The sequence below is a fragment of the Nerophis lumbriciformis genome, linkage group LG01 (genome assembly GCF_033978685.3).
Source record: "Nerophis lumbriciformis linkage group LG01, RoL_Nlum_v2.1, whole genome shotgun sequence".
Classification (NCBI taxonomy): domain Eukaryota; kingdom Metazoa; phylum Chordata; class Actinopteri; order Syngnathiformes; family Syngnathidae; genus Nerophis; species Nerophis lumbriciformis.
Window position 1 is genome coordinate 58,448,372 of NC_084548.2, and position 22,092 is coordinate 58,470,463.

Genomic DNA, 22,092 nt, shown 5'->3' on the forward strand with positions numbered 1-22,092 from the left:
CAGCGTCGTATATGACCTAGTCAGAGAGTAGACCGCAGTAATGAAAGCCACTTTTATTGTTGGTTCGGCTGCAGACGCCCTAGATGGCATGCAGGGCCTTCCAGCGAGACAGAGGGCCTTTATTGGGGATGTACTTCACTCCACAACCATCGGGAATGACACGCTTCTCGGCCATCATTTCGTCAAAGTCAGTGGCGTTGAACTTGGTGAAGCCGTACTTCTTGGAGATATGGATCTGAAAGGGAAATGGAGATGTGACCGTTATGGTTGCAAAAGAAGTATTAAAGTAATTAAATGTCTCAGTGGTCCCTTGAAGAACTCAGCACCTCACAGCTGAGGTCATACACAACCAAAGAGTTCATGTCTGCAGCCTTTGCACGCCAGAAATGCACTGCAGCAAAACCAGTCGGCTTAATAGGCTGCAAAGTTCTTTGACAACAGTTTTGTAGAGTTGAGAGCACGTGAAAGAAAATAATAGGTAAATACCTTCTGGCGTCCAGGGAACTTGAACTTGGCTCTGCGCAGGGCCTCAACCACATGCTCCTTGTTTTGGGGCTTGGTACGCACGGACATGATCACCTGACCAATGTTCACACGTGCCACGGTGCCCTGAGGCTTACCAAACGCACCGCGCATTCCAGTCTGGAGCCTAGGAGTCAGGAGAGCATTCAGCTTCGGTGTCGATTGAAGGTTAAGTAGGACAAAGTACGCTCACCTGTCAGCTCCGGCACAGGACAACATTTTGTTGATGCGGATGACGTGGAAGGGATGCAGACGCATGCGGATGTGGAAGCCATCTTTTCCGCAGGTCTTCACCATGTACTTGTTGGCGCAGATACGGGCTGCCTCCAGAGCTACACAAACAGCAGAAAATGGGTTATTTGCCACAATATGATTTTGATGTAGAGGCTGGCGATAAAAGCAATAATTTTGTCTCACCTTCTGAGGACAGCTGCTCGTATTCATCAGAGACCATGTGTCCGCACATGGGGAACTCATCGACCTTGGCCTTCTTCCTGCCCAAATCAAAGATTCTGATTTTGGGATCTAAAAAAAATATTTTGTTTCAGTGCGTGGGAACATTTTTTTTAAACATGTAGCCGCTTGTACCAACACCATAAGGGGATATGACAGCTTAGAAGCCAGTGTACGATCAAAAGTTTTTAAAGGCCTTTAAATTATGCAGTCAGATGAAATTTGTATTTAGCTCATTAACCTTAATTAGGATTGTCTATAAACACTGTTAGGATCCAAAAAGGACCAGCTCAAAAGTGTCAAGTCAGCAATAAATATCGTAAATTCCCAACTATAAGCAGCTACTTCTTTCCTACGCTTTGAAACCTGCGCCTTATAAAACGGGGCAATGAATTGATTACATTAGGGTCAAAGTGTCATGTTAAATGGTAAACACAAATATGTCTCAGTGGTCCCTTAAAAGAACTCAGCACCTCCCAGCTGAGGTCATACACAACCAAAGAGTTCATGTCTGCAGCCTTTGCACGCCAGAAATGCACGGCAGCAAGACTAGTCGGCTTAATAGGCTGCAAGGGTGCCCAGTTAGTTTTAGGTCATGTCCACACTAATACTTTCATAAGGTGTTAAAACATCTCCATAATCAAATACTATCTTCTAATATAATATCTATACCTCCATACAAATGCATACATAGGGCACTTAAGGACAATTTAAGCCAATCAGAAGCGTCCACTACATCTCCAGAGTAAGCACTTTAGTAAACATGGAAAGTCACGGCAAGAAAAAAAACAATGTCTCTTTTTGTAAATGTAGAGCAAAAGAAGGAGTACCGTATTTTCCGCACTATAAGGCGCACCTAAAAACCACAAATTTTCTCAAAAGCTGACAGTGCGCCTTATAACCCGGTGCGCTTTATATATGGATAAATATTAAGATTCATTTTCATAAAGTTTCGGTCTCGTAACTACGGTAAACAGCCGCCATCTTTTTTCCCGGTAGAACAGGAAACGCTTCTTCTTCTACGCAAGCAACCGCCAAGGTAAGCACCCGCCCCCATAGAACAGAAAGCGCTTCTTCTACTGTAAGCAACCACCCGCCCGCGTAGAAGAAGAAAAAGCGCGCGGATATTACGTACGTTTCATTTCCTTTGTGTGTTTACATCTGTAAAGACCACAAAATGGCTCCTACTAAACGACAGGGATCCGGTTCATGAAAAGACGCAATCTCTCCATCCGCACACGGATTACTATTTCACAGCAACTGATATTCCTGTGAACCGCACTGTGGATACAACGGGAGCACGTACGGTGAATATTCGCACCACAGGGAATGAGAAGTCATCCTTCACTGTGGTTCTAGCTTGCCATGCTAATGGCCAGAAACTTCCACCCATGGTGATATTCAAAAGGAAGACCTTGCCAAAAGAGACATTTCCAGCCGGCGTCATCATAAAAGCTAACTCGAAGGGATGGATGAAGAAAAGATGAGCGAGTGGTTAAGGTAAGTTTAAGCGAAGAGGCCGGGTGGCTTTTTTCACGCAGCTTCGTCCATGTTGATATACGACTCCGTGCGCGCCCACATCACGCTGGTTTTAATATATTATTAAAGTTTGACTGACCTATTTGACTGTTTTTTTGACATTCCTTTAACGCAGTTAGATGCGGCTTACAACACGGGGCGGCTTATAGGTGGACAAAGTTTTGAAATATGCCGTTCATTGAAGGCGCGGCTTATAACCCAGGGCGCCTTATGGTGCGGAAAATACGGTATATTAACATTAAGATATAAATTAAGTAATTTCAGTATATTTGCCGTTGCACTTACAGGGTGGAAATGATGGACAAGAGGCATGCTAAAATATTTGTAAAATATCTGTGTTGGTGTGGACATGGCCTAAAATGATAAATATCACTCAGACACTACTTACAATAAAAGCAGAGCGTAATTCACTCACCAGGCACACCCCTACAGAAGCGGGACTTCGGGTAGGGTTTATTCTTGCAGTATCGGTAGCTGTGGAGAAGACAATTTTGTGTTATTGCACTTTGAAATAAAATTGCATTGTGCTAATTTTCAGGGTCAAAACAAAAAACTGGCACTTTGTTACTATTGTCAACTAAACTTATGTAAAACATACAATTAGCATTTCCGTCATGTCGATGTACATTTCATACTGCAGTAAGTTTGTGTATTCGTCGCTGGCTGGATCGCCGCAGAAGCCACTCAGCACATTTCCCGCTTAATCACGCAATCTGAGCAGTGACCGGAACGCTATTTTCAGAGTTCCACTGCGATGGCGTTTTCACCAACACTTGTGATGTAGAACGCATAGTTTAGTTTATCCAGAATACCCACATTTTCGGATTACAACAAATATTTGCACCACAAAGCTGTGACAAAACTTGTCAAGTTGACACTCGACAAAACACCCCTGCAAAACATCTACAGCATTCAACTCCATAATGAAGAGGGCCGCAGATTCAAGACCCCAAGGGCTCAGGGGCCGGACATCAAAATGTGGATGTTTCGTTAGAAAGTGTCTCACCGGTTATATTTCTTTGAGACTGTGTTTATATCAATTGCAAAGTAAACACATCGACTGTCAATAAATTCATTATTCTGCCCTCGCTACTTGTTTCCAGCGTGTGCAGATAGTTAAAAGCACGAATAAACCGAAGCTCCAGTTTTTGGGCTTTGCGCAAAGCAGCACATTAAAATGTTAACTATTGGATGACAAAGCACCTCATACAATTTTACCTCCAGCGTACTCCTTGCCACATTGTGTTTTGTCACTGATAAGAATATGGTAACAAATTGCCCACCGAGACTTCCGGTAGCTCTCGTGGTGCCCGTTAATACCCAGTTGCCAAACGAAGGTTGTGGCTTTGATCCCCGCTCATAGTTGAAAAATATAGTAGGGTTTGTAATGTGTTTTAAAATATGTAAAAAAAAAAATGTATATGCTAAACTTCAGCATATTAATAGAAAAGTGGACTGTTACAAAACCATGATGATTGTCAAAGATGTTAGGTAAAATAACACATGATAGTCAGTGTTTCCCACAGGACAGGCATCTATTTGTGGTGGTGTGATCAGGGGGCGGGGGGTGACGACGGCAGCGGCGATGACCAAGAAGAACGCGGAGTTGGAATATAAGTACAACACTTTATGTACATATTTAGCTCATTAAAATTACCGACAGGAAGGCGAGAAACACTTTATCTCAACAGACTCTGGCGCCGTACCTGTCGTCAAATCTCCAAAGACCGACTGCACAGTTGCGCTAACAAAATAAGAGTCTCAGAAAGCTGGCGTGCACAAGCTAGCAAGCTACGGAGTTTGCCGACAATGTATTTCTTGTAAAGTGTATACAAAGGAGTACAGAAGCTGGACAAATAAGATGCCAAAAACCAACCACTTTCATGTGGTATTGGACAGAAAGGAGGAGTTTTTTTCTCCTCCATTCGAAAATGCGGACGTTATCAGCACCACTGTCTGATTCCTATCAATGCAAGTCATCACAATCAGGTAATACACCAACTTATATTCTTGTCTTCATGAAAGAAAGGAATCTATATGTGTTAAACATGCTTGTATTATTTTTAAACACCTTTAACTTGTTAACAATATTAACTATATGTGTTAAACATGCTTGTATTATCTTTAAACACCTTTAACTTGTTAACAATATTAACTATATGTATTAAACATACTTGTATTATCATTAAACACCTTTAATTTATTAACAATATTAACAATATGTGTTAAACATGCTTGCATTATCATTAAACACCTTTAACTTGTTAACAAAAACATATATTTCATAAATAAGTAAATATAAATTATATATATGAATGAGGTAGATCCCCACGACTTGATCAATTGAAAAGTAGCTCGCCTGCAGAAAAAGTGTGAGCACCCCTGAGTTACACTCATCTGAACAGGTCAGCCACCTGTTTAAAGCCCGATCACAGTTGAAATCTTGAAATGAAGGGCCTTTAATGGCCAAAACATTAACCTGGACAACATTTTAACAGCTGGTTGGCTCAGATTTTATTCTTTTCATTGCATTCACATGCTGCAGTGGACAGTGGACAATTTAGCTTCATTATTAATGCAGTATCTGAAGCACCATCTCCACGTGTGTTTATTGACAACAGGGTTATAACCTGGACACGTTAGCTCGTCGGTATGGTAACACCTGATGTGACAACAGCGGCGGTGTTAATGAAGCAGCGTCAGGCTGCTCACCGTGAGTGAAACGCTCGGTGAAATCGCGGATTAACGTTAAATATATGACGAGCCGCGAGCGATGCAGCTATAATTTATCTACCTACAACCTATATTACCCTCGTATTTTGATCCGGTCGGTCCGTTCTTTTACTCCGCCGTCTTCTTCTTCTGGCCCACCAGGTGAATTAAGTGCTATTGGCTACTGCCACCTACTGCACCGGAGTTGTAACTACAAGGTACATTCACAGACAGAGTCCCATTGCTTTTATGAGCGGTCGAGCGAGTCAAAAGCCGAAAAATCCATTTGTGGCGGACGTAATTCTTTCGTGGCGGGCCGCCACAAATAAATGAATGTGTGGGAAACACTGATAGTTCTATCTCAATGTAAGCTTTTGTTTTTCTGGACATTCATTGTGTTGCTCATGCTAAGATTTATATAATGCTGGTGTCCCCATGATTCCAGCCTTCAAAACCAATTTTTTACCTCGGTATTTGTCAAATCCTAGTTACGGCTCTGCCCACAATACTCCGATTACATTTCATGACTGAATATTAATCAAGTATTAGTGATGTTGTTACAAACGCTAACGCAACCTATTTATAGCCTCGGACAAAAAAACAGTGATCCCTTCCGTGTATCCCTTTACATAGAGTGGTCTGCTGCTTTCTCGCTTCCTTGCTCCCTGTAAGTTTATTCTAGATCATAAATCAAGCATCTCACCTGGACATGAAACGTCTGAGTAGGTATTCCGACAAGCTGGTATACTTTGACAGCCAATTAAGACCTCAAACTGGTAAGGACGACACAAAAATATGCTTGTTTTTTTAGAACACCGAGTGCCTGGTCATTTGCTTTGTGACTCACAAGTCACATCTGATCAGCCATGTTTACTCAAATTTCCCCACTTCCAGCGCTAATTTCACAAACTTACTGGCTCCAGCGACCCCCCGAAAGGGACAAGCGGTAAAAAATGGATGGATGGATGAGTGTGAAACTTTTTCTGTTTTGTTTTAAGTAGGGGTGTAACGGTACGTGTATTTGTATTGAACCGTTTTGGTACGGGGATTTCGGTTCGGAGGTGTACCGAATGAGTTTCCACACAGACATTAAGTAGCATACCGCACGCTGTGTAAACAATGCACACCGAGGCACAACACACAGCATGCTAGCAGCGACCGGGCTACGACAACATGTAAAAGCCAGAGCTGGAAGACCCTCCTGCCTTCTTAAGATCTCCCGTTTGGGAAAAACTTTGGCTGTGCAATACAACAATGGAGGACGGGAGTTTGCCGACATTGTTCAGCAGCTGCTTCTGACAACACGTCAAACATGCTAACCCATTTGAAGCGTAACCACCGCATTCAAGCATTCCTAAAGCAATAACAAATGTTTTTATAGCAGCAGATTTAAGACCATATTGCATTAGAAACTAGATTTTGACCCACTTCTATGGTGGAAGAACAATAAGCCCAATAAGGGGGGGGGGGGGGGGGTTAATCTGAGGCTGAGTTGACTTGAAACTGTTTAATGTTGCACTTTTTATATGTAGAAGAAATGTTTTGTAATTTTATTTCATCTGAGCAACAACTTGAGGCAGTTTAATGTTGATTAACGTGGACCCGACTTAATCAAGTCGAAAAACTTATTCGGGTGTTACCATTTAGTGGTCAATTGTACGAAATATGTACTGTACTGTGCAATCTACTAATAAAAGTCTCAATCAATCAAAAAGTCACTTTATATGGAAAAAGGTTTTGTTAAGAAACCATTCTGAGCCTTATTTTATTTAGTTTTTATTTTATATATGTTGACCACATTAACCCTGGCAATGGACCCTGTGTGTATACATATACACACAGGGTCCATTATGCCATTGTTTACAAATTTGGTAAATAAATACAAAAAATGTATATTGATGTTTTCTTACTGTACCGAAAATGAACCAAACCGTGACCTCTAAACCGAGGTACGTACCGAACCGGAATTTTTGTGTACCGTTACACCCCTAGTTTTAAGCAATCTTTCCAATTATACCAACCTTCTTAAAATTGGGTAACTATTAGGAAAGTTATGACATTTGTAACAAAAAGGTCAGCTAAAATATTGAGCCCCATTGACTTTGTATTAACAGAGTTAAGCTGGATAGTGTGTACCACGGGGCACTGAGATTCATCACCAACTGCGCTCCCCTTACTCACCATTGTGTATTATACTCAATGGTTAACTGGACATCTTTATGTGCTCGACGCCTCAATCATTGGTATGTTTTCATCTACAAAACCATTCTGGGTATCACTCCATCTTAACTGTCTTGACTTTTGACAAAGAAACAAGGAAGTCACAATATTCGTTCTGCAATTTGTCGTCCCCGAAGAAAGAACTGAAAACTGGGCAAGAAAGCATTTCGGTTTTCTGCACCGAAGGCTTGGAATAACCTACAATCAAATATTAAACTTCAAACTAGGGATGTCCCAATCCAGGTTTTTGCACTTCCGATCCGATAATGTTTTTGCATTTCCGATCCGATACCGATACTGGCCTATCCGAGCATGTATTGAAGTTTAAAGTTATTTAGCCTACTTAGTTGTCAGAATCATGTTGGAAAAGGGTTTTAGTACTCTTGATAACAACTAGCCAGCTGAATTAGGGGAGTTTGAATAATACACAATGGTTGGTAACAAGAAACTGACCTGTTTATTCAAAGATAAACACAAAATAGACAAAATTATACATGACAAACAGAAATGGCATCATTGAACTAGGGCTGGGCGATATGGCCTTTTTTTAATATTGCGATATTTTAAGGCCATATTGCGATACAATATATATCTGGATATTTTGCCTTAGCCTTGAATGAACACTTGATGCATATAATCACAGCAGTATGATGATTCTATGTGTTTTGATTGATTGATTGAGACTTTTATTAGTAGGTTGCACAGTGAAGTACATATTCCGTACAATTGACCACTAAATGGTAACACCCCAATAAGTTTTTCAAATTGTTTAAGTCGGGGTCCACTTAAATTGATTCATGATACAGATATATACTATCATCATAATACAGTCATCACACAAGATAATCACATTGAATTATTTACATTATTTATAATCCAGGGTGTAGAGGGGGGCGCCGGATGTAAGTGTCAAAAAGACAGCCAAAAGAGTTTGATATGCGAGCACCTTAGAGGGAGCGTTGCTCGCACGGCTGCGCTAGCATCACAGCTAACGTTAGCCATGCTGCTACCTCTCTGCTGGGAGAGGACGTATACGTATGTGATGTATGACGTGACAGTATGTGACGTGTGTAAGAAGGTGCGCTTGTCTGTCTGTGAGAGGGAGACACAGGAAAGAGTGTATGCCAGCAGCTAAAAGCAACTGCGTGAGAATTGTGGATGTGTTGAAGGTGTGCTGGAAAATGCGGAACGGAAATTACAGAGCAGCAGAAAAGTGGAATGTCGGTGCGTTGGAAAACACGGACCGGAGTTTTTTTTTTTAAAACTGGATCTGGATCGGCATTTTCCCATGCCTTGATCGGGACATCCCTACTTCAAACCCTTGTTACATTGAATGAGTTTAAAGCTTCTGTGAAAGGACTGCAGTCTACATTGTCTGTATGCACATGTGCTATGTGAGCAAGTTTAAAATTGTAAATGTGATGTTTTACGTGTTGTTTACTGTTTTTAATGTAACCTTGGTGCTGCCCTCTTGGCCAGGTCTCCTTTGGAAAAGAGATCTTTGATCTCAATGGGATTTTTACCTAGCTAAATAAAGGCTAAAAAAACTAAAATAAAAGTTGCCCAAAAATAGTGCATTTTCACCGTATATAAGTCCTTAACTTTAATATCTATCAGATGACTACATGTATATCACTTGAGTAGTCTTCACAAGAACTGTCTGATTATACTGGCTTTAAAAACAAATTAATTTACATAATGTTACATATATAGCTACGTGTATAATTCTCTACAACGAGCTGGTGATGAATTCGCAAGGTTCTACATCTTTCGTCAAAGCATGACAGTCTCAAAGCGTAAAAAGACCAACGTAATTGTGCACATGATAAGGGGAGGGTATGTTTGAACTTAATACAATTATTTCAATACACTTACACAACTTTAAGAACAGCGCATGCTAACACCGGTAGGCTAAGTTAGCCGTAGCTTTGTGTTCGCTATCAACTAGCACACTATGTTACGCAATAGCTCTATATGTTGTGAAAAAGCAGCATGACCTAAACACTAGTGACAACATAAAATAGACCAAATTAAAACATGGTCAGGATTAGAGGGAACAATGTTAACACATGTGCCAAAATCCTAGCATGTTAGCACAGCCCACATGTTCAGGGTGGCGATTGCTGCCATTTTAGGCCGCCTTGGCCTGTCTGTGACACGATTACAAATGTCACTTACCATCTCGCTGGTCGGCGGCCCATGGTTGCAATCTGTAAATAAACAAACGAACACGGGTTATACGACAACCGTTAGTTTCCGTGTTGTGAAAAATAACATCAAATAGCACAAATGTATGTAGAGCCAAAGAGATGGCGTTGCAGCCACGCACTCACCGAATGGAGGAAAGGAAATCGCGTGCACTTCCGCTTCGTCATATGGACGTAATTTTTTCCTTCTTTTTGACAAATACCTTATTTTCTTAAATAACATCACCCGCGTTTATACAACAAGTATGGAAACGGTTTTAAAATATATATATTATAAAATGTATGCGACTGTATACTTTGTTGCGCCGGAAGTCTGGGAGATGTAGTTCGTGGGGACTCGACGATGTCCGCCATATTTATTCATGAGAACTACTATTATGAATACAATACAGTATATGGTTATGGATCCCCGAGACCTTTAGTCTATTTTTTTTAAATGTAATTGTTAAAAAAAACAAAAAAACACTAGCAATGTTATTCTGAATTATTTACCTGCCACATCAATGTGGAATGCACTCCCAACAGGTGTAAAAGAAAGGGCATCTCTATCCTCCTTCAAAACTGCACTAAAAGAACACCTCCAGACAACTTCAACCCTAAACTAACACCCTCCCTTCCACATCATACCTCTTCGGATTGTAAATAATCAAATATATATAAACAAATGTGTACACTTTTTCTTATACTTTCTGATCTCTCTCTCTCTGTGTCCACTACTTGCTGTACATATCCTACCAAGATAGTCCTACACTGTTCCAATGTCCATTTCTCTGATGATGCAATTGTTGATGACTGAAATGTTGATACCAACCAAACCTATCCCCCCCCCCCCCCCCCCCCCTCCATATCCCACACCCCGGATTGTAAATAATGAAAATAATTCAATGTATATACTCTGATGATTATTATCTTGTGTGATGACTGTATTATGATGATAGTATATATCTGTATCATGAATCAATTTAAACAAGTTGAAAAACGTATTCGGGTGTTACCATTTAGTGGTCAATTGTACGGAATATGTACTTCACTGTGCAATCTACTAATAAAAGTTTCAATCAATCAATCAAAACCTATTTGCTGTGTTACAAAGTAACGCGTTACTGTAATGCCGTTACTTTCGGCGGTAAATAGTAATCTAACACGTTATTTTTTATATTCAGTAACTCAGTTACCGTTACTACATGATGCGTTACTGCGTTATTTTACGTTATTTTGTATGTAGTATCGGCTAGAAACTGAGAAGATCTGAGTGTTTTATTGGAGCGCTGCAGAAGAGGCGACCGGAAAAGAGGCGCGCGCTGTATATGTGTGTATGTGGGAGGGGGCGTGTCTGTGTTTACATCATGGCGGAGCCAGAAGTCTAGTTTCTTAACATGGAGATATTCTCACTACTTTTCTTTTGTCGACCACAAAGAAGAGAACATTTTATTTAAATGTAAGTTGTGTCTTGGATCAAAGATCCTATCCTAGCAATTCAAATCTGCTGAAACAGCTACAAAAGCAACATGCTTCGACAAAGCTCGTAAAGAGAGACACACTTCACCTCCTAAGCAACAGCGGCTGGATTTTAACGAGGCATCTGCCTCTGCTCATCATTCAGCACTGAAGGTACACACACTCTGTCAAATCTCTTATATACTCTTTCATTCTAGACTTCTAGAGTGTTTGATTATCACATCACTCTAAATGTATAGACTATAAAGTTCACAAACACAAAGATGGATCCTAGTGGGCCAGGTCAATCTTTCCTTATCTCTAAACTAAAACTGGGGTAATGTGTAGAGTGTTCTGGGCTTCAGACATGATTTTATTTCAGAATTTCTTGAGAGAAAAAAACGCCTGGTTCGGCTTTGTGTATGTAGTGTGTGCCTTCCTTGGTTTACAGCTATGTTGTTATTATGCTGTTTGTTACTTATGTGTTTATGTTGCAGCTATTTAAAAATAGTTTTGTCAATTTGTTCTGGCCTGAAGCAAATTGGCCCTTTGAAACATATCTTTGTCTTTGTGTGTTGTATATAGACCACATTGCTTAGCAGATTTCAGTGATGCAAATGCATGTCAAGTTGATCAACAGATTGTATTATTCTCCAGTGCAATAACAGTACTGAAATGCTAAAAGGGCATTAAAGGGGGCCTTAAAAAAAATAAAATAAAATAAAAAATAAAAATAAAAATAAAAATATATATATATAAGTAACTAAATAGTTACTTTTCACAGCAACGCATTACTTTTTTGGTGTAAGTAACTGAGTTAGTAACTGAGTTACTTTTGAAATAGAGTAACTAGTAACTGTAACTAGTTACTGGTTTTCAGTAACTAACCCAACACTGCCTATTTGAGGCCCCAAATATTTACATCAAGTACTCCATTTTTGAAATTTTTTGGGGGGGAAAATATTACATAGTTTGTATTTTTGCCATAAAACAGGATTTTCTTTGAATAAAAGGGCATGAAACATTTTTTTTTATGGCAAAAAATGTATCTGTGGTTGATCTATAAATATTAATTATATGAAGTATAGTGTTAGAAGTATAAAAAAAAAAATATATGACTTATTTTTAATATTTCAATTTTTGTGTTCCAGAGACCTGGCCCCCGCATGCTTTTTTGGTTTTTCAAACTTCATTTCAATTATCAGGCATTCAACAATGAAAACATTTATATTTTATACAACAACAAGAAAATGTAACACACAAACATAAGGAAAGAAGAAGAAAAAACAAAGAAAAGAAACAAGAAACATGTGCGAGGGATAATGTTTGAAAAATAAAATAAAAAGCAAATAAAAGGAGACATTTACACATTAAATTTTTCTTTGATAGTAATCGTTTTTATAATTTCTTTTGAAACATGGGAAGTTACCATGACTTTTTGTTTTCCTTTGTCATTATTAGTGAGTTATTCATTGTTTTGCAGAATTCAGAATAAAACAAAATATTTGGTTGGCGTAAAATACCTCTGGATTTATGACTATGGAATTTTCCCAGAAGACAAAACAGTTTCTTTGTTCAGGTATTGATGAAATGTACCAAGAAAAAACAGAACCATTTCGTCTTTGAAATCAAAACGTGTATTTTAAATACTAAACAGAACAACAACAAAAAAGTTAAGATCAAAATAACTGGAAGATGGGATATTCAAAAAACACATGACTCTTTTTCAACATGACAAAAGGAGCATTCTGGAGAAACATACTGAATGAAAAACTGTGAAGGATTTTAATGTGTACTTCTTTAACTCTATTAGGGAAATCTGTTATGTTCAGTCCAGATTTTTATGAAATTAATAATAATTTCCAGCAGGCACAAGACGTTGTTACAACATTGATTATGCATACTGTACATGTCCTTTAAAACTCACTTTGAAACAATCTTGCAAAATAGTTGTATTTGTAAATTGAGACAACGTTGGTGTCTAACATTGAATCAATGTTGTTGGTTGGGAAATGACAAATCAACGTCACAACCTGACATTGAATAAACATCTTCAAAAAACATGTTGTTCCAACCTTGTATTTGTGTTGTAGAATATCGGTTATGAATTGACCAAAATTCAATGTTAAATTAACGACAGAAACCAACATTGAATAAACACAGTCAAAAAGCATGTTGTTTCAACGTGTATTTGTGTTGTAGAATAATGGTTGGAAAAATGACCAAAATTCAATGGTAAAATAAACGTCAGAAACCAACAATGATTAAACGTCGTCAAAAAGCATGTTGTTTCAACGTTGTATTTTTGTTGTAGAATATTGGTCATAAAATTACCAAAATTCAATGGTCAAATAAACGGCAGAAACCAACATTGATTCAACGTTGTCAAAAAGCATGTTGTTTCAATGTTATGCTTGAGTTGTAGAATACTGGTTATGAAATGACAAACATTCAATGGTAAAATAAACGACAGAAACAATCATTGGTTAAACATTGTCAAAGAGCATGTTATTTCAACGTTATGTTTGAGTTGTAGAATATTGGTTGGGAAATGACCAAAATTGAATGTTAAAATAAACGACAGAAACTAACATTGAATAAACGTAGTCAAAAAGCATGCTGTTTCAATGTTGTATTTTTGTTGTAGAATATTGGTCATAAAATGACCAAAATTCAATGGTCAAATAAACGTCAGAAACCAACATTAATTCAACGTCGTCAAAGAGCATGTCTCAACGTTATGTTTGAGTTGTAGAATATTGGTTATGAAATGACCACAATTCAATGGTAAAATTGTTAAGTCTTGGCAAAAATGAGGACTCAGATGCAGAAGAGAGACAATTGACTCAGACTTTATTTAATTAGTTTTCTTTGCTATCTCTTGGACAGAGTGATTAAACAAAGTGGCTACAAAATCTATCTATGATATACTTGAGTAACTAGAGGATGTGTAGCATAGGACATAAGGCAATAAACAGAAAATCACTCCATAAGGAGGAAAAGGGCAATAGCAAAATTTCTATACAAGTCTAATAACAAAAAACCAACAATCTATGATAATCTACAAAAAGATAATTTCACTCATGAAGAGAAGTCGAGAAGCTTGCAAACTAAAAGCGCTCCAGAAGGAGGGGAAAAAAAGAAAACAAGGCACTATGAAAATTGATACAAAAAGACTAGGCCGAAAAAACTTTAGCAAAAGAAAATCACTCTCTCAGAGGAAACAAAGAAATCAATAAATAAAGCGAGACAATACTTATCAAGGCTGGAGGTACGTAGCGAGACGATATACTCTGGCAACAAGACAGGGGAAGACGAGGACTATATACACATGAGGGAGGGTGACACAGGTGGACAGAATCAGGCAATCAGGAGAGACATCAGACCAGTGACACAGGAGGAAGGGCAAGTGGCCTGAAACGAGAGGAGGATTAGAATTTTCAAAATAAAACAGGAAATTTGCCAGACAACCCCAAAACAGGACTTCCCTCACCACGATGTGACAGTACCCCCCCTTCTATGGCCGACTCCCGACGGCCCAGACTGTTCAGGGTGGTCTCTGTAGAAGTCCCTGATGAGAGTGGGATCGACAATGTGGCGGGAAGGAACCCACTGTCTCTCTTCAGGTCCGTATCCTTCCCAATCTACCAGGAATTGTCTGCCCCGGCCCCGGTTGCGCACTGCCAACAAGCGTTTAACTTTGTATACTGCTCCACCTTCAATTACTTCGGGTGGTGGAGGGGACCATGGTGCTTTCTTTGACTGGTTTGACCTGACTGACGTGGAAGGTGGGATAGGCGCGGAGGGATCGGGGCAGACGAAGCCGAACCGCTGCAGGTCCGACGAGCTTGGTAATTGGGAATGGACCTACAAAGCGGGGTGCCAGTTTCTTTGATGTGACCTTGAGATGTAGGTCCTTGGCTGAAAGCCAGACTCTCTGACCGGGTTGGTACTTAGGTGCAGGTCGTCTCTTGCGGTCTGCCGCTCTCTTCATCTGATCTCGCTGTCTGATCAATACTTGACGGGCGGCTGCCCAAATGCGGTGACGTCGGACCATGGCATGGGCGGAGGGGACCGACACTTCTGACTCATTCTCTGGAAAGAGAGGGGGCTGGTACCCTAAGGCACAATGAAAGGGAGAGAGGCCAGTGGCTGATGTAGGCAGCGAATTGTGCGCATACTCTACCCAGACCAGGTGTTTGCTCCATGTGGAGGGGTACTGGCAGACCAAGCACCGGAGGCCGGTTTCCAGCTGCTGGTTAAGTCGTTCGGTCTGGCCGTTGGCTTGCGGATGATATCCTGATGTCAGGCTGGCCTTGGCTCCAATGAGTCGGCAGAACTCCCCCCAGAACCGTGATGCAAACTGAGGTCCCCGGTCTGAAACAATGTCTTTGGGAAATCCATGAACTCGGAATACATTAGTCATCATAGTCTCTGCCGTCTCCTTGGCGGATGGTAATTTAGGCATAGCGATGAATCTGACCATTTTGGAGAATCTGTCGACCACAGTGAGGACGGTGGTGTTACCTTGTGAGACCGGGAGGCCTGTAACGAAGTCCATCGAGATGTCTGACCACGGTCTGGAGGGGATGGGGAGCGGCTGGAGAAGTCCCATGCGAGACCTGGAAGACGTCTTGTTCCTGGCACAGACCGAACAGGCCTCTACGTACTCCCGGACCTCCGTCTCCATGGCTGGCCACCAGAACCGCCGGGAGATCACAAACATTGTTCTTTTAACTCCCGGATGACACGAAAGCAGCGAGGTGTGAGCCCAATGAATCACCCGGGGACGCAGCTCAGTGGGGACAAACAATCGATTAACAGGACATCCCCTAGGTGGCGGGGCCACACCGTTAGCTTGCTTTACCTCAGTTTCTATTGGCCAAGTTACCGCTCCTACCACACAGTTCAGTGGAAGGATGGTCTCAGGTTTCTTGGCCTCAAGCTCGGGGTCGAATAATCGTGACAAGGCGTCTGGCTTGACGTTGCGGGACCCCGGCCTGTAGGAGAGCGAGAAAGAAAAGCGATTAAAAAAAAGCGCCCACCTGGCCTGGCGAGAGTTGAGTCTCTTAGCCTTCTTTATGTATTCCAGGTTCTTGTGATCTGTCCAGACGATGAATGGGTGTTCGGCCCCCTCGAGCCAATGCCTCCATTCCTCCAAAGCGAGCTTCACCGCCAGCAACTCCCGATTGCCGACATCATAGTTTCTTTCAGCTTTGGACAGCCGCCGCGACAGAAAGGCACAGGGATGCATCTTCCCGTCCTGCTGAGAGCGTTGAGACAGCACTGCTCCAACTCCTTCATTAGAAGCGTCCACCTCCACGACGAACTGGCGCTGCGGGTCCGGAATGGTGAGGATGGGCGCTGAGGTGAAGCGATGCTTGAGCCCTCTCTGCCTCTGGAGACCAGTGGAACCGCACCTGGGTGGAGGTAAGAGCATGGAGAGGAGCAGCTATTGCGCTGAAGTTTCTGACAAACCGCCTGTAAAAGTTAGCAAATCCCAAGAATTGCTGAACTTTCTTGCGGCTGTCAGGTGTCGGCTAATCGGCCACAGCGCTAACTTTAGCCGGATTCATCTGCACTCTTCCAGGGGCTACAATGAAGCCCAGGAATGAAACAGTGTCGGCATGAAAAACACTTTTTTCAGCTTTAACACATAGATCATTGTCTAAGAGTCTCTTTAAAACCTGATTTACATGGTCTTGGTAAGTGTCACTGTCAGGTGAATAAATCAATATGTCATCAAGGTAAACATAGACAAAATGGTCCAGGAAGTCTCTTAGTACTTCGTTGATCATGGCTTGGAACACGGCCGGGGCATTGGTGAGACCAAAAGGCATGACTCTGTATTCATAATGACCATTGGGTGTGTTGAATCCGGTCTTCCACTCGTCTCCCTCTCTTATTCGGACCAGATGGTAAGCGTTGCGTAGGTCCAGCTTGGTGAATATTTTAGCCTGTTGGAGTTGGTCGAAGACAGTAGACATGAGGGGAAGAGGGTAACGGTTCTTGATGGTAATGTCATTCAGGGGACTGTAATCGATGCAGGGCCTTAACGACCCGTCTTTCTTCTTCACAAAGAAGAACCCTGCCCCTGCTGGCGATGACGGGCAAATCAAGCCAGTTTCCAGTGATGCCGAGATGTACTCGTTCATCGCAGCTTTTTCTGGACCAGAGACGGAGTACAGACGCCCCTTGGGAATTGTGGCCCCGGGCAGTAGCTCGATGGCACAGTCGTAGGAACGGTGGGGTGGAAGTGACAGGGCCTTGGTCTTGCTGAAGACTTGTCGTAGATGGTGATAACAGGGGGGGGGACAGAATTCAGGTCCGGAAATTCTGAGTCTGTGGCAGGATTAGCAGAGAAAAGATTAATTTCCTTGACATTTTCTTTCTGGGCTGTAGAAAAATTACAGTTTTGGGTACATTCCCTTCCCCATTCACTGATCTTCCCTGTCTTCCAATCCACACGAGGGTTATGCTGGTACAGCCATGGATACCCCAAGATCAACGGATGAGAAGGAGAAATAATCAAATATGGACAAATTTGTTCCTGATGGCCGTCAATGTTCATTTGGAAAGGTTCACTGATGTGTGTGATGGTGAAAAGCTCCTTACCATTCAGAGACCTGGCCCTAATGGGTTTGACTAGTGGTTCTGACTTGAGTCCTAGTCTCCTAGCTAAACCCCAGTCCATCAGACTCTCATCTGCCCCAGAGTCTATTAATGCCTCTAGAATTGTGACTGTGTGATGAGTTAACGTGATCTTGGTGAGGGTGCGTGGCCTCTGAGGAACAGCCAGAATGTGACTCACCGCCTGGGATCTCTTGGTTGGACATGAAACGACAAGATTGCCACCCTCTCCACAGTAAAAACATCTCCCCTCCATCAGCCGCTTACGTCGCTCCTCTGGCGTCAGTCGGGCTCTCCCCAGCTGCATGGACTCCTCATCCTGGTTGGTGCGTAAGTGAGGATGTAGCTCCGGGGGTGAGCGTCGAGTCGTCGACCAGTTAGGTGCTAAAGGATGGGTGGTTCTTTCTGCAGCTTTCGATCCTTCACCTCGCTGTCGTTTGAGCTGGGCCCGTCGGTTGTCCGTCCTGATGGCGAGCGCGATGAGGGCATCTAGATTGTCGGGTAGGTCCAGGGGAACGAGGAGGTCTTGTATGGAAGCACTGAGCCCTTTCAGAAAAATATCGTAAAGAGCCGTGTCGTCCCAACCGCTTTCTGCTGCCAGCGTGCGGAAGCGGATGGCGTAGTCACACACGGAACTGCTGCCCTGCTTTAAACTGCTTAGTTCTTGTGCCTTTTCTCTGTTAGAGGTCACCGGGTCAAAAGTCTTGGTTAGCACAGCTTGAAAGTCTGTGAAGGAGTGGCAGAGTGACGAGTTCCGCCCCCATTCGGCAGAAGCCCACGCCTTAGCTCTATCCGTAAGATGTGAAATCATGAAAGCAATCTTGGAATGTTCAGTGGGTATTGCATGGGGCATCAATTCAAAATTAATAGCACAGTCTATCAAAAACGTTTTGCACAAACCAGGAGCGCCAGCGTATGGCGTCGGAGGGGCCAGCTTGCATCCGGCTCCAGGGGGAGGTGAAGACAGAGTGGGAGCAGCGGGTGGCGTGGGGGGCTGTGACGCCGGAATTGGTCGAGCAAACTGCTCAAGTAGTCCTTGTAGCTGGGAGAAAAGGTGACCCATGTTTGCTGCCATCGCCGTCTGAAACTCCTCCTGTCGGGCGAGCCGTGATTCCTGGGTGTGCAAGATTTCCGTCAGTTGTTTAGCCTCTGCTGAGTCCATACTGGCCAGAGTATACTGTTAAGTCTTGGCAAAAATGAGGACTCAGATGCAGAAGAGAGACAATTGACTCAGACTTTATTTAATTAGTTTTCTTTGCTATCTCTTGGACAGAGTGATTAAACAAAGTGGCTACAAAATCTATCTATGATATACTTGAGTAACTAGAGGATGTGTAGCATAGGACATAAGGCAATAAACAGAAAATCACTCCATAAGGAGGAAAAGGGCAATAGCAAAATTTCTATACAAGTCTAATAACAAAAAACCAACAATCTATGATAATCTACAAAAAGATAATTTCACTCATGAAAAGAAGTCGAGAAGCTTGCAAACTAAAAGCGCTCCAGAAGGAGGGAAAAAAAGAAGACAAGGCACTATGAAAATTGATACAAAAAGACTAGGCCGTAGTGATGGGTCCGGCAACACCGATGCATCGGCGCATGCGTCGAGTTCATAGAGCGAAACCCTGTGTCGGTGCGCGTATCGCTTTTAGAAAGTCACGTGACCGAACACGAGCTGTTTTGGTCACGTGACCGATCATGAGCTGTTCCGGTCACGTGACCGATCATGAGCTGTTCCGGTCACGTGACCGATACGCGAACTGTGTCGCACTGACACCTGCGCGCCAAACTGTGTTTATAAGGAAGCGCATCTGTCAACGAGATGCTGCTGCCAACAGAATCCCCGCACTTCTGTCGTTGGTCAGTTCTAATTTATCGTCGTCGGAGATCATGGAGCAGCCTACTCATGGAAAAAGAAAGAGTTCCGCCGTGTGGGAATATTTTGATCATATATCGGAAACAAAGGTATTTGTGTTCATTTCCTTGTCGTTTCATCCTCTTCTCTCAAAGTTTCCACTTGATCTTTTAGAATTAGAAATCTCTTCAAAATGATTTTTAGTTTACTATTCATATTTTCTGCAGGTTAAATGTCGCATTTGTACGACAGAATTGTCGTACGTCAACAAATCCACCTCCTCAATGCTGAGGCATTATAGGGCCAGGCATGAACATGAAGTTCCAGAGACACCCAGGATAAACTCAGGTATACAGCCATTCTACAATTACTCAGTTTCTTTTTTGAGAATTAATTCCCTTCTTCTTTACCTCAATTTTAACCATCAAGCTACCAGGAAGCAGATGCTGGATGAGGCTCTGCTGAACTTCATTGTGACGGACTGCCAGCCCCTCAGCATTGTGGAGAGTGAAGGGTTCAGGGAACTGGTGCAGGTCCTTGAGCCATCATATGTTTTGCCTACCAGAAAGGTTTGTGTGGAAATTATCTAAAGTTGTAGTTGATACATCCAATTTATTTCATATTTAAATTGAATACGTTGAGTTGCTTTTGGTTTGACTTGATGTTATTTTCAGACCATCAAAAAAATACTGGTGAAAAAATATGAGGAGGAACGGGAACGAGTGAAATTGGAAGTACAGCAAGCTGTGGCAGTGAGTATAACAGCTGACATGTGGACATCTGTAAACATGGAGGCTTACTTGGCTCTTACCTGTCACTACATAAATGATCATTTGCAGTTGTGTACATCTGTGTTGGGTGTGCAATACTTTCCACAAAGTCACACTGCTGACAATTTGGCCCAGGTCAAAAGGGGCATGATGGCGGACTGGGCCATAACTAATAAAGTAAAGTGTTTTGTGACCGACGCAGCACCAAACATGATTGCATCCACTAGACAGCTCCAAATTCGACACTCAATTTGCATTGCACATAGTCTTAATTTATTAGTTAGAAAATCATGTGACCAGATCCCCACACTTGCATCCATCAGACACAAAGCAAGGCACATTGTCACATACTTCAGATCGAGCACTACAGCTAAGGAGAAGCTTGCTCAAGTGCAGCAACAGATGGGACGGCCAACCCTGAAACTCATCAATGAGGTGGCAACACGCTGGAACAGCACATATGAAATGCTGTCAAGGCTACATGAGGAGAAGGAGTCAGTGTGGGTATCTCTGGCCTCTCTAAAAACAGATTTGACTCCACTTACAGCTGATGAGTTTGACATCATAGGAGAAACACTTATTGTGCTTGCTCCTTTCCATCAAGCCACAGTGGAGTTGTCTGAGGAGAGGCGAGTGTCAGGGTCAAAGGTCATCCCGATGATGAAAATGCTCTACGTTGCACTAGAGCATAGTGCTTCAACCTTGCAAACACAGGCAGCCAAACACCTCCATGAAAATTTGAAGCGTCGAGTCACAGACACTGCTTCCAATATGGAGTCATTAAGTGTGTTGACCCTAGCAACACTTCTTGACCCCAGATTTAAATCACTCGGGTTCCGCAATTCTTTTAAATTGAATGACGCCATCATTCGGCTACGTTCCGAATGTGCGTCTGTCATCGGACGCACAAATGAGCCCCTGCCAGGACCATCTGCAGAACAGCTGTCTGCACCCACTTCAGGCATTTATTCAGCATTATTTGTTTGTTGTTGTTTGAAATCATGTAATAAAATGCATATTTTTGTTTTTAAGATAACCTTTGGAAACATCTGGATATGGAAGTGGGAAGGCAGACAAAAAACTCTACTGCAGATGCCATACAAGAGGTCCAACGTTACCTGGCAGAGGGAAATGTAGCTAGGTCCCAGGACCCATTGAAATACTGGGACCAACAGAAGACCACCTTCCCAAACCTCTTCCAACTATCACTTCATTTCCTCTGCACTCCCGCCTCCTCTGTGCCCTGTGAGCGGGTATTTTCTACAGCCGGAGAAATAATAACCAAGAAGAGAAATAGGCTAAAATTTAATACATTGGAAAAACTGTTTTTTTTTGATAAAAATATGTAAAAAAAAACAACAAAATCCCAGTCCACAAGCATCATCATTCACAACACGTTCTCTTAGATTTCCATGTTATGATACATGTTCACATTATTTATTGACTGTATCTAAAAAAGATACAAATATATTTTTATTTAAATGAAGATATGAAATAATCCTAAATTAAATACAATGACTTGATTTATATTATTGTATATGCTAGGTCATGTGGTGCTGAATTCCCCCCAGGGATCAATAAAGTACTTTCTATTCTATCCTATTCTATAAAATCAGTGTCAGTTGAGTCGGTCCATAAGTTGCCTGTAGGGATTTTTAATGTCCAGCAGATGTCAGTATTTAGTGACAGTATCGACACAGTATCAATATAGTTTTGCAATGTGTCGAAACGCTTCATGAGGCCT

The 22,092-nt window shown here is 41.9% G+C and overlaps 2 protein-coding genes and 2 non-coding genes across 4 annotated transcripts; 1 reads left to right on the plus strand and 3 right to left on the minus strand.

Annotated features, from left to right (window-relative positions):
• Positions 1 to 38: 38 nt before the first annotated feature.
• Positions 39 to 9,773, minus strand: rpl10 (ribosomal protein L10). The gene is made up of 6 exons (XM_061988087.2): positions 9,625 to 9,773; positions 2,930 to 2,988; positions 940 to 1,047; positions 716 to 854; positions 487 to 649; positions 39 to 235 (listed from the first exon to the last, which is right to left on the minus strand). Exons 1-6 carry the CDS (start codon positions 9,645 to 9,647, stop codon positions 80 to 82), a joined length of 648 nt encoding a protein of 215 aa, XP_061844071.1. The 5' UTR covers positions 9,648 to 9,773; the 3' UTR covers positions 39 to 79.
• LOC133573479 (small nucleolar RNA SNORA70) lies at positions 293 to 425 on the minus strand. Its single transcript, XR_009810955.1, has one exon. It is a non-coding gene; the product is annotated as a small nucleolar RNA SNORA70 (small nucleolar RNA).
• Positions 1,414 to 1,547, minus strand: LOC133573501 (small nucleolar RNA SNORA70). Its single transcript, XR_009810977.1, has one exon. It is a non-coding gene; the product is annotated as a small nucleolar RNA SNORA70 (small nucleolar RNA).
• A 9,644-nt stretch (positions 9,774 to 19,417) lies between the features above and the next one.
• On the plus strand, positions 19,418 to 21,661 carry LOC133614186 (uncharacterized). The gene is made up of 5 exons (XM_061972021.2): positions 19,418 to 19,688; positions 19,806 to 19,926; positions 20,008 to 20,147; positions 20,253 to 20,330; positions 21,381 to 21,661. Exons 1-5 carry the CDS (start codon positions 19,422 to 19,424, stop codon positions 21,483 to 21,485), a joined length of 711 nt encoding a protein of 236 aa, XP_061828005.1. The 5' UTR covers positions 19,418 to 19,421; the 3' UTR covers positions 21,486 to 21,661.
• Positions 21,662 to 22,092: the final 431 nt, after the last annotated feature.

What these genes read in the sequence shown, in the direction of transcription:
- LOC133614186 (XM_061972021.2), top strand. Translation starts at nt 19,422, where the DNA reads ATGAGCTGTTCCGGTCACGTGACCGATCATGAGCTGTTCCGGTCACGT. An exon ending in ATCATATATCGGAAACAAAG is followed by an intron (nt 19,689 to 19,805) that starts GTATTTGTGTTC and finishes TATTTTCTGCAG; the next exon opens with GTTAAATGTCGCATTTGTAC. An exon ending in ATGTTTTGCCTACCAGAAAG is followed by an intron (nt 20,148 to 20,252) that starts GTTTGTGTGGAA and finishes TGTTATTTTCAG; the next exon opens with ACCATCAAAAAAATACTGGT.
- rpl10 (XM_061988087.2), bottom strand. Translation starts at nt 9,647, where the DNA reads ATGGGCCGCCGACCAGCGAGATG. An exon ending in CTTCTGTAGGGGTGTGCCTG is followed by an intron (nt 1,048 to 2,929) that starts GTGAGTGAATTA and finishes TATTTTTTTTAG; the next exon opens with ATCCCAAAATCAGAATCTTT. An exon ending in AGTTCCCTGGACGCCAGAAG is followed by an intron (nt 236 to 486) that starts GTATTTACCTAT and finishes TTTCCCTTTCAG; the next exon opens with ATCCATATCTCCAAGAAGTA.